Genomic DNA, 15,667 nt, shown 5'->3' with positions numbered 1-15,667 from the left:
TTCATAAGTATTTATCAATGATTTTCTAGACTTTAATGATAACAGAATATAATTGGAATTAATTTTTAAATATTCCATCTGGTTATGTTTTATTTAAGTATACTAGTTTAGAGCAACAAGTACACTTTTTTTATACAAAAAAGCTTTTTTGTATAAAAAGATTTTCAGTGATGTTATAAATACATAAAATATTGTTTTATTCCTTACTCTTAATGAGAATGAACATTGTTAGTGATGCTGCATATGGAGAAAATATAATTGACTTTACCCCAATAATATTACCTGTGCATGCCTGGAAAATTCAAGACCCTGTAATCAGCTTGTAGACCAAAAAAAAAGAAATAGAGTAAATCCTAACTTAATGAGAATTCAGGAACTAGGAAACCAGTATTTAAGTGAAGAAATTGATCATGACCTGGAATAAATTTATTTGAAAGTTTGCAGGAATAGTTGTTATTTTTCATCAACAATACAGAGAAAACTTTGAAATAGATTACTTCATTAAGGACATGCTGTACTGAGCAGCAAAAGATAAAGCTTAGACCCAGGTTTATGTCTCACTTCCCCACTTCCATCTGTCACTGTGGAAATGGTTTCTGAACCACAGAGCACAGAAATACTCAGCCTCATCCTCTTCCTTGGCTCCAGTGATGGTGAGGACTGCCTTGTTTCCAAGCAGGGAGCCAGAGAATCGGGCAGGTACATCTGGATGCCTATTACTGGTATCACCTATTAGACCCAAGGGCTTCTGGTAGGGCTTCTGTTGAATCCAATAAGCATAATTACTGGTGGTGACAGCCCCAGTACTGGAGCCACAGGTGAGTGTAACTGTGCCTCCAGGAGTTGTGGCTAGTGAGGATTCTTGAATCACCACATTCTGAGAAGTGACCCCTGAAAACAGATATAAGACCAAGGGTTTAAGATGAGACAATGATGTAAAAGTGCAGCAGAGTGTCCTTTGCCATTTTCTCCCACCAACCCAGAGAGTCCCCCTGACCTGTGCAGTGAGCCAGAAATGTGAGCAGGAGAGGAGCCCAGGCCATGGTGGAGACAACCCAATGCTGTGACTAGCCAGACCCCTCAGCTCATTACCAGCCTCCAAGCTCTCCTTATACCTGCTTGCCCCATGGAAGTGGGGCTGTCATGCAAATGAGTTCCTGAGGGTCACTCAGCAGTGTGACTATGGCACAGTTTCTAAGTTGCTCCATGTCAGTGACATGTACTAGAGGGCCCTAGGGTCTGGAGCTGCAGCTCATTGCAGAACTTGCTCTCAGAATATGGCACACTGCCCCCCCCCCCAGTGTCCACTGATGAGAAGATTCATTATTGCTTGTCTTTTTTTTTTTCTAGTTTCCAATTTCTTTGCTCAGATCTGAAGGTCTTAAGTCTCCAACAATCTAAATTCAGTCCCCGTGATTCCCCAGCCATAAACTGGTTGAATGAGTTTTGTGAAAGGGGAATCTGCACGCATCAGCACTATTCTTCTTTATCCTCCTCCACTTTCCTTAGACAACTCTGTTGAGCAGAGGCTCTGAGGTCTAGGATTCTTCTCTGTTAATAGCTGCAAGTTCCTGAGAAACTCATGGATTAATGTGGATACTTTGCCATATGGGTAATTGATGATATCACATGTAATACTTTACCTCTACCAGTGCCTTTTAAAGCTGAGTGCTATTTAGTTCTCAGTTTTTTTATTTTCTTTTGTTTTTTATTGAATTACTGTGAGAATAGTTACAAAGATTTTCAGTTTAAGTCTTAGTCATACAATGATCAAGACCCATTCCTTCACCAGTGCACATTTTCTATCACCAAGAATCCAGATATATCCCTTGTCCCACCCTTCCCCCTGTTTATGTGGCAGATGATTTTACTCTCTCTCCACTTTAATCACATTCAATATTTCGACAAAAGACCCACAATTATTATTTGGATTTTTCCTCAACAATCAGACCTGACAAAAAGGAATCATTAGATAATTTGTTTTCTATTGCTAATTATAAAAAGCATATCATGTCACACCTCTTCGCAGCTGCGTGCTTTTGGATCTGATATTTTAGTAATAAGTCTGAGGGATTTCTGCCAAAAGCCTCTGGGTTCCAAGATTGGTTTGTGTGCCTCTGGGATCATGTCTGATTAGGAGCCAGGAACCTTTTGTGGGCAGCAACTCGGGGCCTCATCAGGGCAGGAAGAAGGGCCTATTCCACCTCCCATCTGGAGAGGCTTCATGTGAAACGTCACTTCAGTCTCTTACCTGGCTCTCCAATAGGCTCTGAAAAGCTGGTGGCCACCACACTGCCAGGGAGAAATGACGGGAGGGAAAAACACTTTCCCACCCACGGTGGCACCATGTTGAATACTGAGCAGTAGTTTAATGCTCAGTCCAGATGCATTTCTGCCCAAAGCCACTGGGTTCCAAGATTGGTCTGTGTGCCTCTGGGATCATCGCTGTTTAGGGCCTCGCCAGGGTGGGGAGAGGAGCCGGTTCCATCCCTCATGCTGTGAGGCCCTACATGTCACTGCTCTCTCTCTAGTTTTGGCCAGGGGCAGATGCTAGATAATTTATTTTTCATTGCTCACATTGCGTATCAGGAAAGGTCAGAGGAATAGTTCTGATAGCCACATACTGGAGACATGCTTATAGAAGCTCATGGTTGCTGGGATTCCATCTGGAGAAGGCAGGGAGACTGAACCTGCTCCATCTGGGGCAGCCCAGAGATATTGGCTTGGTATGGGGCCTGGAGAAATCTCCAGTGTTGTGGTGCCCACCGGGTTTCTTCAATGCTGAATGTGGTAAGATGGCACTGGGGACCAAGTTCTCAGTTCTTAAATGAAAACAAAACAAACTCTGTTGTAGATAAAAGGGAACTTGAAATCCTTTGCATCCTGTATTTCCTCTGGCTGAGCATCCCACCCACCCCTATTTAAAGTGCTTAAGGATGCTCCTACAGAACCCCTGGAATTGGAGGGGTTAAGTAACCTCAATTACTGGGTCTGATGCATTCTAGGGCAGACTAGCACTAAGCAAGGTTTTCTTAAGATCTTTAATTATTTACGCACATTAAAACCTTTTTGCTGGAGCGATAGCACAGTGGTAGGGCTTTCGCCTTTCAAATGGCCGACCCATGTTTGATTTCTCTGCCCTTATCAGAGAGCCTGGCAAGCTACTGAGAGTACGGAGCCCACACGGCAGAGCCTGGCAAGCTACCTGTGCATATTGGATATGCCAAAAACAGTAACAATAAGTCTCTCAATGAGAGACTTACTGGTGTCTGCTTGAACAAATCGATTAAAACCTTTGGCAGAGGGGGAGTGGGAGGGAGGTATGTGGGGGTTTGGTGGTGGATCAAATATGAAAACTTTGTAACTGTATTTCACAGTGATTCAATTAAAAAAATTAATAATTTTTTAAAAATCATCAAAAAAAAAAAAAGAAATATCCACAAACCTGGCCAGGGAGTAAAGAAGAGAACAAGAAGAAAGAAGAGAGGAGTTTACTCATAGTATGACTTTCAAGGACACACTGACCCCATAGTTGACCTCTAGGGCCTCTTTCATGTTCCTCTGGCCCTGAGGGAAGTGTTATTGTTGGGTGTGCTTGCTGAAAACCTGGGCCCTTTAGCATACATGTCCAACCCCAACTGTGTCTTCAATTAAGGACTAGCTCTGCTGGGAGGGGCAAGCCTGGGATGGTTGGGGGCTGTGTTAGTCCCCTAGGAGGAAGTACCTGTTGGCACATCTAGTTCAGACCAGAGAGATTTAGATTTTCTGGGGCTCATAAATCTGGATTTCCTGCAGGCCTTGTTCACTTCAATAGTGTCATGGGGCTGGAGGGACAGTTCAGTGGGTAAGTCCCTTGCCTTGAATGCCCCTGACCCAGGTTCTATCCCTGGCATCCTATATGGTCTCATGCACCTGTCAGGATTAATTCCTGAGTGCAGATCCAGGGCCATCACTGAAGCATGATCATTTGAAGTATGTCCACACACACCCCCCCTAAAAATACAACAGTCCCCAGCCCCAAATCCAAAACATCAAAAGCAATGATGGCCCCTGGTTACTTCATCATATTAACAAGTTTTGAAAATTTTTCAGAATAGAAATTCCATTATTTCATAAAAATTTTTTAATACTTTTCTGGAAAATAGTGGCTAAAGGATATAATTTGAATTAATTTTCAAATATTGCATATATGATTTGTATTATATTTTATGCATATGAATTTATAGCAATACAAATACTTATATTGTATAAAATGAAAATATATGTTATAAATGCATAAACTATTGTTTCCCTCATTACCCCTAGTGAGAATGGACATTATGAGGCTTCTTTTGACAAAATGTAATTGACTTTGCAGTAATAGCATAAATTTGTTCATGCCTAGAAAATTTACTGTGCTTAGCTTGTGTAAGAAAAAATAACCCAATAGAGTAAATCCTAACTGAATGTGAAGGTAGGTCATAGGACAACAGTATAAAAGTGAAGGAGTTCATCAAGCCCTGGAACAATTTTGTTTATTTGAAAATTAGCATTGAAGTGTTGTTGCCATTTTCCACCAACAAAATAGAGAAGATCTTGAGCTGGGTGACTTCATGAGAGGACCTGCTCTACTCAGCAGCAAAAGATGAAGCTTAGCTCAGGTTTATGTCTCACTTCCCCACTTGCATCTGTCACTGTGGAAATGGTTGCTGAACCACAGAGCACAGAAATACTCAGCCTCGTCCTCTTCCTTGGCTCCAGTGATGGTGAGCACTGCCTTGTTTCCAAGCAGGGAGCCAGAGAATCGGGCAGGAACATCTGGATTCTTATGACTGGTTCCACCTATTAGACACCAGGGCTTCTGGTAGGGCTTCTGTTGAATCCAACGAGCATAATTATTGGTGGTGACAGCCCCAGTGCTGGAGCCACAGGTGAATGTCACTGTACCCCCAGGATTCGTGGACAATGACGATTCTTGAATCACCACATTCTGAGAAGTGACCCCTGTAAACAGATATAAGACCAAGGGCTTAAGATGAAATGATATAAAGAAGCAGAGCATCCTTTGCTAATTTCTCCCACCAACCCAGAGAGTCCCCTGACCTGTGCAGTGAGCCAGAAATGTGAGCAGGAGAGGAGCCCAGGCCATGGTGGAGACAACCCAATGCTGTAATGTGTCAGACTCCCTCAGTTCAGGACCAACCTCCAAGTTCTCCTTATACCTGCTTCCCCCTGTGAAGGTGGGGCTGTCATGCAAATGAGTTCCTGAGGGTCACTCAGCAGTGTGACCATGGCAGAGTTTCTGAGTTGCTCCAAGTCAGTGACATGCACTCTGGCCCCAGGGCCTGGGGCTGCATCTCATTGCAGAGCTTGCTCTAAGTACATGGCACACTGCCCCCTCTAGTGTCCACTGATGAGAAGATTCACCTTTGCTTGTCTCTTTTCTAGCTTCAAACCTTTTTTTCTCAAATCTGGAGTTGTTAGGTCCCAAAGTAACTAACTTCAGTGTCTGTGATTTTCCAGAAAGGAAAGGAGGAGTTTTGAGAAGAAGGAGTCTTCATAAATCAGCACTTCTTCCTTCTCCTTTTCCCCTATTCTTTTCTCTTTTGAGCAGAGTATCTAAGCTCAAGGATTCTTCTGAGCTAATTGAAGCATATTCAAAGCTAACAGTGCTGGCGTGGATTTTGGGGATAAGGGACGCTCCTTCACTGTTGGTGGGAATTCTGACTGGTCCAACCTTTCTGGAAAACAATATGGACAGTCCTTCAAAAACTAGAAATTGAGCTTCCATATGACCCCGCAATACCACTTCTGGGATTATATCCCGAGGATGCAAAAAAAGTACAGTAGAAATGACATCTACCTATATATTCATTGCAGCACTGTTCATAATAGCCAAAATATGGAAACAACCCGAGTGCCCTGAAACAGATGACTGGCTAAAGAAACTTTGGTACATCTACACTAAGGAATACTATGCAGCTGTTAGGAGAGATGAAGTCATAAAATTTTCTTATTTATGGATAGACATGGAGAGTATCTTGCTAAGTGAAATGAGTCAGAAAGAGAAGGACGGACAAAGAAGGACTGCACTCACTTGTGGAGTATAAAATAACATCACATCAGGCTGACACCCAAGGACAGTACATACAAGGGCCAGGTGGATTGCCCTATGGCTGGAAGACTGCTTCATAAGCAGAGGGGAGAAGGCAGATGGAATAGAGAAGGGATCACCACGAAAATGATGGCTGGAGAAACCAGTTGGGATGGGAGATGCATGCCAAAAGTAAATAATTGTAGGGAGCCATTTTACCTTACTGATCTTATCCTGTCACTATTTGTTTAATCACTAGCTAACCCCATGCCACACCTAGCAAAGGTTGCCACTCCTAATCTTACTGATTTTATCCTATCAGCATTTGTTTATTACTAGCTAAATCCCGTGCCACACCCTGCATTTCTGTTGGGGGTCCTGGTACCACCTCCTCCCAACAGGGAGGTATAAATACTGTAACTGCCATAGAATAAATGCCTTTTCTCCCTCCTCCGTGCTCTGCTTCTGTTCTTTCGGCTGCACCCTACGAAGGGTTCTCCCTGCTGAAGAGAACGAGACCTCCACATCGACTTCCACAAATAATGGACCAAACATGATGACCTCTCTGTCTGTGTTGCAAGCCATAATGCCCAAAAGTATAGAGAGATTATGGGGAATATTGTCTGCCATGGAGGCAGGGGGAGGTTGGGAAAGGGGGGTTATACCCGGGATATTGGTGGTGGGGAATGTGCACTGGTGGAGGGATGGGTTTTTGATCATTGTGAGATTGTAACCCAAACATGAAAGCTCGTAACTATCTCATGGTAATTCAATAAAATTTTAAAAATTAAAAGAAAAATTGAAGCACGTTCTCCTCAAACGTGGAGAATAATATAGATATCTTGCCCTATGGGTAATTACTTATGTCCTGTTTGTATGATTCACCAGTCCAAATCTGGTTAGAATTTATATCTGAATAGTGTTCAGTTTTCAGTTTTTAAATCAAAGCAAACTAAACTATAACAAAATCTCCTGTTAACAGATAGGTATTCATATCCATTGCATCCTGTATGTCCTGTTTGAGCATCCTATCCCCACCTTAAGTGATTGAGAATGGGCTGCTGCAAACCCCTGCACTTGGTTTACTTCTATTTGAAGAAGAAACAAAAACACTATACTGGATAGTGTTGCTTGGCTTGGTGGACGTCATAGAGTATCTCTTCAAGTTTCCTGTGTCATTATCCATGCACCTTAATATCGTGGATTTTCAGACCTCAGCAGAGACCATCAGGCAGTTTCAAGTGGCTGCTCTCAACTATGCTTATCCCTAGTCACATTGGATATGGAATGTACCCCTAATATATAGAAAGGCTCAGACATACCAGTACAGGACTTTGTGATAGTATCATACTTCCTGCTCCCCACTATCTAGTTCACAACATTTCTCCTTAGAAGCATGACATATCACCCATTTTGTGGTTTCCTAGGACCTCAGGCAAATCTTGATGCTCCACTTGAACTCTTTAAGCTTCCTTGTTTAATTCGTGGTCATAAATGAGCCCATGTTTTTTCACACAATATGCTGTTAGATAAGAAAGTTGTTCATAGGTCCTCCTGTGCAGGACACAAAATTCCCCTTTGTTATTCATCATTTGTCATTTAATTCATCATTTAATGTATCTCCAACATTAAAAATATTGTTTCAAGCATATATGAAATGAAAATATTTTGTTTTTAGTTATACTAATTAACCAGGAGACTATTTTTAATTGTTCTTCTGAATGATACTGGGAAAATTTTTTGCAAGTGAGAAGGAAGTGATGTCTAAGCATGTTAAAGTGGGGAGGCACAAACTTGTGTGCACAGGCACAATGGAGAAAACATGCTTTCACATGTGCCACATGTCTTCTTTGCATAGTCAGTCTTTACCAAGATCATGATTTTAGTATTAATACAGGATTGCTTGGACTGGAGTGATACCACACTGGGTAGGGCATTTGCCTTTTACGGCTGACCCAGGTTCAATTGCTCCATCCCTCTCAGAGAACCCAGCAAGTTACAGAGAGTATACCACTCGCACAGCAGAGCCTGGCAAGCTACTCGTGGCAGATTCAATATGCCAAAAACAGTAACAATAAGTCTCACAATGGAGATGTTACTGGTGCCTGCTCTAGAAAATCGATGAACAACAGGAAGACAGTGCTACAGGGTTGCTAAAACAAAGTTGAGATTGATGGTAATTCTGGGAGAAATCAGGAAGAGGCCCGGATTTCTTGATATTATGTGATCCTTGACAAGGTTGATATGATTCAAGCAAGTGTGAGTATATTGAAAACTACTCTGGCTATCTTTTAAGTTGCTTTTATTATTGATAGCATTAAACAGAGTGGCTGTGAGTGTCATAAACGCAGTAGATAAGAAGCAGCTGGAGCTGACATGGTCAACTAGTCTGTCTAGAGAAAATTTCAGAATTGAAATATCCTCAATATATGCCACTGCAATCTATTCAACAGGGAGAGGATGATCACATTACTTAACCCATTGCTTAAGCTTTATAATCAAAATGTAATGAAAACAATCATTATGAAGCCTTCAGCAGAAAAGTAGTAGATGAGTAAAGATGCTACATGTTTTCTTTCCATATCTCAATGTATTTATTAACGAAGTGAAATTTCAGTTCTGTAAAGTGACAAGATGTTTGGAGGAGCAATGGCCCATAGAGAGAGACCTGTGGAAGACATTGAAATATTCACAGTAAGCGTAAATAATGTGATTGATGTGTCCCTACGTTATCTTGATTTGCAAGGAGGTAAGTTGCATCTTGAATCACAGTCAGTTATATAATTAGAGACTTTATTTCTATAGAGAAAAGAGTTACCCGGGAGCAGACTCCATGGCACAGTGCTAGAGTGGAAACCGAGGTTCTTCAATAATGGTGGAAACCAAACCACCAGCAAATAGCCAATGATTCAATACTAAAGGGGACATCTCCATAAATCCCTGCTTTAGGAGGTACCTGAAGCTTTAAAATATATTTGTATGTTTGTTAGCATGGAATTTATCCAGGGTGGTGGCTGACAATTTATCCTGCGATCCTCGGTGGAGGCAGGTGGTGTTCAAGCTTGTAGAGATGGATTTAGAATTTGGTGGGAACTGAACAAACTCTACTGTTGCCTACTCATAAGAAAAGCTCATCTCTGCATCAAGTCTTTTGTTATGCAGATCACAGTTGTATCCATGCCCCTACTCATTAGTGGGACAATATTCATCCACAGTGATTCCTGTCCTTTAAGTTCTAGAACAGCATTATTTAACCACCACTCAATGGACCTCTCCACAGGTAAGGAAAGGTTGAATCCACCATTCTACCATCATGGCTGTAAATGGACAGTACTGACAGGTCATAGTTCTGCTTGCAGCAGAGGTGCTAGTTCAAGGGTGTTAAAAAGGTTGCAAAACATTGATCTAGAATACTAGAGTAAATTCCACTTCTAAAAGACTTAAATAATGTGATAGGGGATGGAGCAATAGTACAGTGGGTCTGAGATTTGCCTTAGATGTGGCCAACCTGAATTATATTGCCAGAACCCCATGTGGTCCCCAGAGCAATGCCAAGAGTAACCCCTGAGAATAACCTGGTATGATGCTCTGCTCTCCCCTCAAAAGCCCAAAAAATATGATAGCTGTAGACTTCAAGAATCTCTTCACTATATTTCCATTGTGATTGCTCATGAGTATGCTGCTGACTGATATCTTACATGTGTGTTTCCTAGATCTTATACTGTCTGAACCCTCTAAAAAGTCCTGGGCAGAAGAGCCTTCAGATCATAAGCAGACCAAAGATGAGTGACTATTGATAACTTGAAGTGTCTGGGAAAGCATGGACCATAGAACTGCCTAAGGAGAGGGAGGCTGAAGAGCTCACTCTCATCCCTCAGCTCAGAATTTATGCTACTCTCCAATAGAGACCTCTCTACTGCTTTGATATCATTCCTTCATTGACACTAGACCTATAATGAAGACATGGTCAGGAGTGTCCGTATAAAAGGCAATCTCAACATTGTGAGTAAATATCCTTAGTCTAGCCCCCCAGTCTACAAATTCCACATAAAGCCTAAAAAAGCCAGCCAATAGGATACAGTAATCCAAGTCAACACATAGCAATTCTAAACAAACTGACGGAACACAGAAATGTGCTACAAATGATGGGCAAAATGAAATCTCAGAAAAACAATGACAAGCAACTGAATCTTCCCAGGTGGGACTGGTCTATGGGCTAAAAATTGTGATGGGGTGGAAGATTCCTCTTTCTGCTGTAACATGGCAGCCCCCAGTCACATCCCACACTCCCTGGTCTAGAAACAGACTAACACCGCAATAGTCTTGAAAGGAATGAGAAGAACAAGAAGCTGAATCTTCAGTGTCTTCTCAGAAGAGGGACAAGCAGAATCTTCTTTTTGCCTGAAGGCTCAGCAGCCCCCACATACACTAGGCCCTCTCTGGCATGGAGTTGGTCCAGCTCCCCAACTGAACCTCATCAAGCCACAAATAGTTCTAGCTCTATAGCTAGAATGCTGTGATTTGTCTGACCCCCTCAGCTCAGGACCAGCCTCCAATCTCTCCGTCTACCTGCTTCCCTCTGTGGAGGTGGGTTTTTCATGAGAAGGAGTTCCTCAGGGTCAATCAGCAGTATGACCATGGCAGAGTTTCTGAGTTGTTCCAAGTCAGTGACATGTACTAGAGGGCCCTAGGGTCTGGGGCTGCATCTCACTCCAGATCTTACTCTCAGAATATGGTACACTGCCCTCTCTAGTGTCCAATGATTCCCTATTGCTTGTCTTTTTTCTAGTTTCCATCTTCTTTCCTCAGATGTGGAAGTTTTAGTTTTCCAGCAATCTAAATTCAGTATCTTTGATTGTTCAGGCAGGAACTGGATGGATAAGTTTTATGAAAGGTGAATCTGCATGCATCAGCACTATTCTTCTTCTTTATCTTTCTCCACTTTCCTTAGACAACTCTGTTGAGCAGAGGCTCTGAGGTCTAGGATTCTTTCCTGTTAATTGATGCAATTGATTCCATGAGAATCTCATGGACTAGTGTAGATACGTTTGTCATATGGGTAATTGATGATGTCAGCTATAATGCTTCACCTCTACCTGTGCCTTTACAACTGAGTGCTATTTAGTTCTCAGTTCTTAAATGGAAACAAAACAAAATCTATTGTAGGTAAAAGGGAACTTGAAGTTTTTTGCATCCTGTATGTCCTCTGGCTGAGCATCCCATTCCCACCTAAAGTGCTTGAGGATGCTGCTACCAAACCCCTGGAATTGGAGATGTGAAATAACCTCAACCACTGAGTCTGAGGCATTCAAGGGGAGACTAGCATTAAGCAAGATTTTCTTAAGGTCTTTCATTATTTACCCACATTAAATATCTTTGGTGCTTAAGATCCAGAGCTGCCGAGTGTGAATCTAACCCTCTGCACCTAAAGTCTATGATCCAAGAGGTCTTCTAACCCATTTTGTCACCCAGAGCGGCTCCTTACAGAAATGCATCTAGGCTGTGAGCTGTGCTACAACCCTGTGCCACGCAGGGAGGGATTTTTCCTCTCAACCCTGTTTTACTACGTGGAATATGGTGGCGGCGGCGGCAACATCCATGTGGCAAAAGCTCCTAAGACTCCCAACCCGGAGGTATGAGTTTTGCAGTGACATTGCTCGTAGGCAATCATAGGAGGGGGGCATTACCGGCATGCCCTCTGCCCAGATAAGATCTGGAACTGCCGAGTGAGAAACAAACCCTATGCTCCTAAAGACTATGATCTGAGAGGTCTTCTAACCCATTTTGGCACCCAGAGAGGTTTCTACAGAAATGCATCTAGACTGTGAACTGAGCTAAAATATCAGAAATCCAAAACTCATAGAGTCTTCATTCTCAGCAATGAAAAGAAATTATTAAATGATGCCTTTTCAGCAGGCCTGATTGTTGGGGGAAAATTCCAGACAATAATAGTGAGTTCTCTATTGAAATATTGAATGCATTCAAAGTATAGAAAGAATAAAATGAAAATCATTAGCTACTTAGGTGGAGGGTGGGAGGAAGAGGGGTATATTGGGGTTCTTGGTGGTGGAACATGTGTACTGGTGAAGGGATCGGAGTTTAATCATTATATGACTGAGACTTAAAATAAATTTTTTAAAAACCCTTTGGCGCTTACCTCTTGTACACCTTACAAAATTTTTCTCTCATTCATAATATTTTAAGTCATATTTGTTGATGCCACATGAAATGGACATTCTATTTGAAAATGATTATCTCAGCTTTCCCTCCCATGTTTGTACGGCTACATTCCAATATCATGAATTTAAAAAAAAGTCTAAAGCTCTCCATTATATTGGGAATAATTGGATTTTGACCTCGAAATATTTTCCCCATTGCCTAAAGATGAAGTCACATCAGCCCATCATTAGTGTGCTATGCTTAGAAAGGTGTTTTCCTTCTTTGTGTACAAATCTAGACAAATACAGACCAATCTTCAACTCACCGAAAGGCCCCCAAATTCTGGGAACATGCTTCTCAGGCATGACTTCCATGAAACATAACTAGTCTTGGTTCTCTTAGGTCCTGCTTTCTTGAATCCATGGTGGGCTACTGACTACAACAGGATCTGGCCATATAACATTATTGTCCAATTTGTTTCCTCTATGCTTGAGACCACTAGACTACAGAAGGTGACTAATGTGTAACCACAGATGCAAGGGACTGAGACATGTTATTGAAGACCTCCTCACATCCTTCTTCCTAAGACACCTTCACTGCACTGGACCCCTACTGATCCCCATAAGCAGGAAGTACCTTGAGTAATTTGATGCTCCATTTCCTGACTGCAGTCAGAATTTTTTTCTTTGTGCAGCGAGTGAAAGAGGAAGCCTCAGTTTCTCATTAGCAGTCTGTTTTTAGCTGTCTTCATTCCAAATGTTAAACCTCCTCTCACATCTTGACTTTACCTTTTTAGGGAGGAACGTTTGAAATTTCCCAAGACAAAAGTTCCACCTTCCACCTCAGATCTTAGGCTCATTAGACTTGTATTACTGTATCACTTGTCATCCCATTGATCCTCAATTTGCTCGAGTGGGCGCCAGTGACAATTCCATTTGTCTTTGTCGTGTGTTAGTGTAGCCCAATGATATCTGCTCGCTCCAGGAACAGGAAGAGCCTCAAATCATTCATTCAGAGTTTTGTCGAAGAAGTCTGACCATCTTGTTGGTGGGCAGCCATGCGGTCCTTTGATATCCCATGGAATCCAGTCAGTAACAGAGCTAGTCCAGTGCTTGTCTCTGAATCGCATTAGTCTCATTAGGCACTGAGAGAAAATGGGCAATACCTATCTTAAATGGTAAGGTAGATTGCCCAAAAGACTTAAATCAAGCAGCTGACAGTGTAAGATCCCTAAATACTCACAAAAAGCCTGTCACTTGGCAGAAAGCACAAAGACTGAACCAGTTTTTCTATAACCCCCTCCCACCGACCACACACATAAACACACACACACACACACACACACACACACACACACTCACAAAGGAGCCATATCTAACTTACTTCTATACTAAGGATCTCCACTGTTGGAAAATTTCTTTCTCTCCTTGTTAATATCCAAGACCTATTTTTGTTTTCTAACTTTGAGCATCACTTTTTAAATAATATTTTATTCTTACAAATATTGAAGAATCTAGAACCATGTAGATAACACAGAGACAAGCTTTCCCTGCTCCTGCATCACTTCTCTTTCTGGGTCCCAGAGAGGGTGAGGGAAGCTTAGTTCTCAAGGAGAGACAGAGAATAAGCCAGAGTCCAGCACTGTTTTCAATGTGTCATAAATTAGTGTCTTGGGAGCTTGACCAGTCTTCTATTGAAACTAGCATGGACACTGACCCGCAGTGACAGCTCCAATGCTGACACCACATGTGAAATGACTGTCTCTTCTGTGTTCACGGTCAGTGAAGGCTGATTCACCACAGCCTGAGAATTGGATCCTGAAATGGAAACAGAAGCATGTCAGGAATGAAGATTAAAGTCAGAGAAAACCTACAAACTCTGGTCACTGAAATCACAAACCTGGTCAGTTAGTAAGAAAGAGGAGGACAAGGAGAAAGAAGAGAGGAATCCACTCATAGAATGACTTTCAAGGACACACTGACCCCATAATTGACCTCTGGGGCCTCTTCCATGTTCTTCTGGCCCTGAGGGAAGTGTTATTGATGTATTGGTTGCTGAAAACCTGGGCCCTTTAGCATACATGCCCAACGCCAATTGTGTCTTCAATGAAGGACTAGCTCTGCTGGGAGGGGCAAGCCTGGGATGGTTGGGAGCTATGTTAGTCCCTTAGAAGAAGAACCTGGTGGCATTTCTAATTCAGACCAGAGAGATTTAGATTTTCTGGGGCTTGTATAATCTGGATTTGCTGCAGGCCAATTACACTTTAAAAGTGTTATGGGGCTGGAGGGACAGTACAGTGGGTAAGGCCCTTGCCTTGAATGCACCTGACCCAGGTTCTATCCCTGGCATCCCATATGGTCCCCTGTGCCTGTCATGAATAATTCCTGAGTGCAGATCCAGCAATATCATGTAAGCATGATCATGTAAGGTGTGGCCACACAACTCCCCTGTCAAAATACAATACTCCCCATGCCCTAAGACCAAAACATCAAAAGCATCGATGTCCCCTGGTTACTTCCTCATATAAACAAGTTTTGAAAATATTTCAGAACAGAGTTTCCTTCAATTCTAAAACTTTTTCAATACTTTTCTGAAAATTTGTGGCTACAGGATATAATTTTAATTAATTTTCAAATGTTGCATATATGATTTATGTTCTATTTTTATGCATATGAATTTATAGCAACACATATATTATATAAAATGAAAATAGAAGCTATAAATACATAAGCTATTGTTTCCCTCCTTACCCCCATTGAGAATGAACATTATGATGTTGCTTCTTAGAAAATATAATCGACTTTACCGTAATAGCACAACATGTTCTTCCTTGAAAAATTTCCCGTGTTTAGCTTGTGTACCAAAAAAGCCTAAATAGAGTAAATCCTAAGTTAATATAAAGGCAGTCCTAGGACACCAGTATAAAAGTGAAGAAGTTCATCAAACCCTGGAATAACTTTGTTTATTTGAAAATTTGCAGGAAGAGTTGATGCGATTTTTCATCAATAAAATAGAGAAGATCTTGAGCTGGGTGACTTCATTAGAGGACCTGCTCTACTCAGCAGCAAAAGATGAAGCTTAGCTCAGGTTTATGTCTCACTTTCCCAATACCATCTATCACTGTGGAAATGGTCGCTGAATGACAGAGCACAGAAATACTCTGCCTCATCCTCAGCCATGACTCCAGTGATAGTGAGAACTGCCTTGTTTCCAATCAGGGAGCCAGAGAATCAGGCAGGAACTTCTGGATTCTTATTACTGGTACCACCTATTATAACCCAGGGCTTCTGGTAGGGCTTCTGTTGAATCCAACGAGCATCATTACTGGTGGTGACAGTCCCAGTGCTGGAGCCACAGGTGACTGTAACTGTGGCCCCAAGATTTGTGGACAGTGAGGATTCTTGAATCACCACATTCTGAGAAGTGATCCCTGAA

General features: G+C 41.9%; 1 gene segment (V, D, J or C); it reads right to left on the bottom strand.

Annotated features, from left to right (window-relative positions):
• Positions 1-595: 595 nt before the first annotated feature.
• On the bottom strand, positions 596-5,128 carry LOC129407140 (Ig lambda-2 chain V region-like; the record flags this gene model as incomplete). The annotated part of the segment is given in 3 exon segments: positions 596-861; positions 4,675-4,983; positions 5,083-5,128. Coding segments are annotated over 3 exon segments (621 nt in total), but the record flags the coding sequence as incomplete, so codon positions are not given.
• Between the last annotated feature and the right edge of the window lie 10,539 nt (positions 5,129-15,667).

Source organism: Sorex araneus, chromosome 9 (assembly GCF_027595985.1).
Source record: "Sorex araneus isolate mSorAra2 chromosome 9, mSorAra2.pri, whole genome shotgun sequence".
In the NCBI taxonomy this organism is placed as follows: domain Eukaryota; kingdom Metazoa; phylum Chordata; class Mammalia; order Eulipotyphla; family Soricidae; genus Sorex; species Sorex araneus.
Note: the sequence above shows the minus strand (reverse complement) of the source record. Positions and strands in the feature narration are given on the sequence as shown.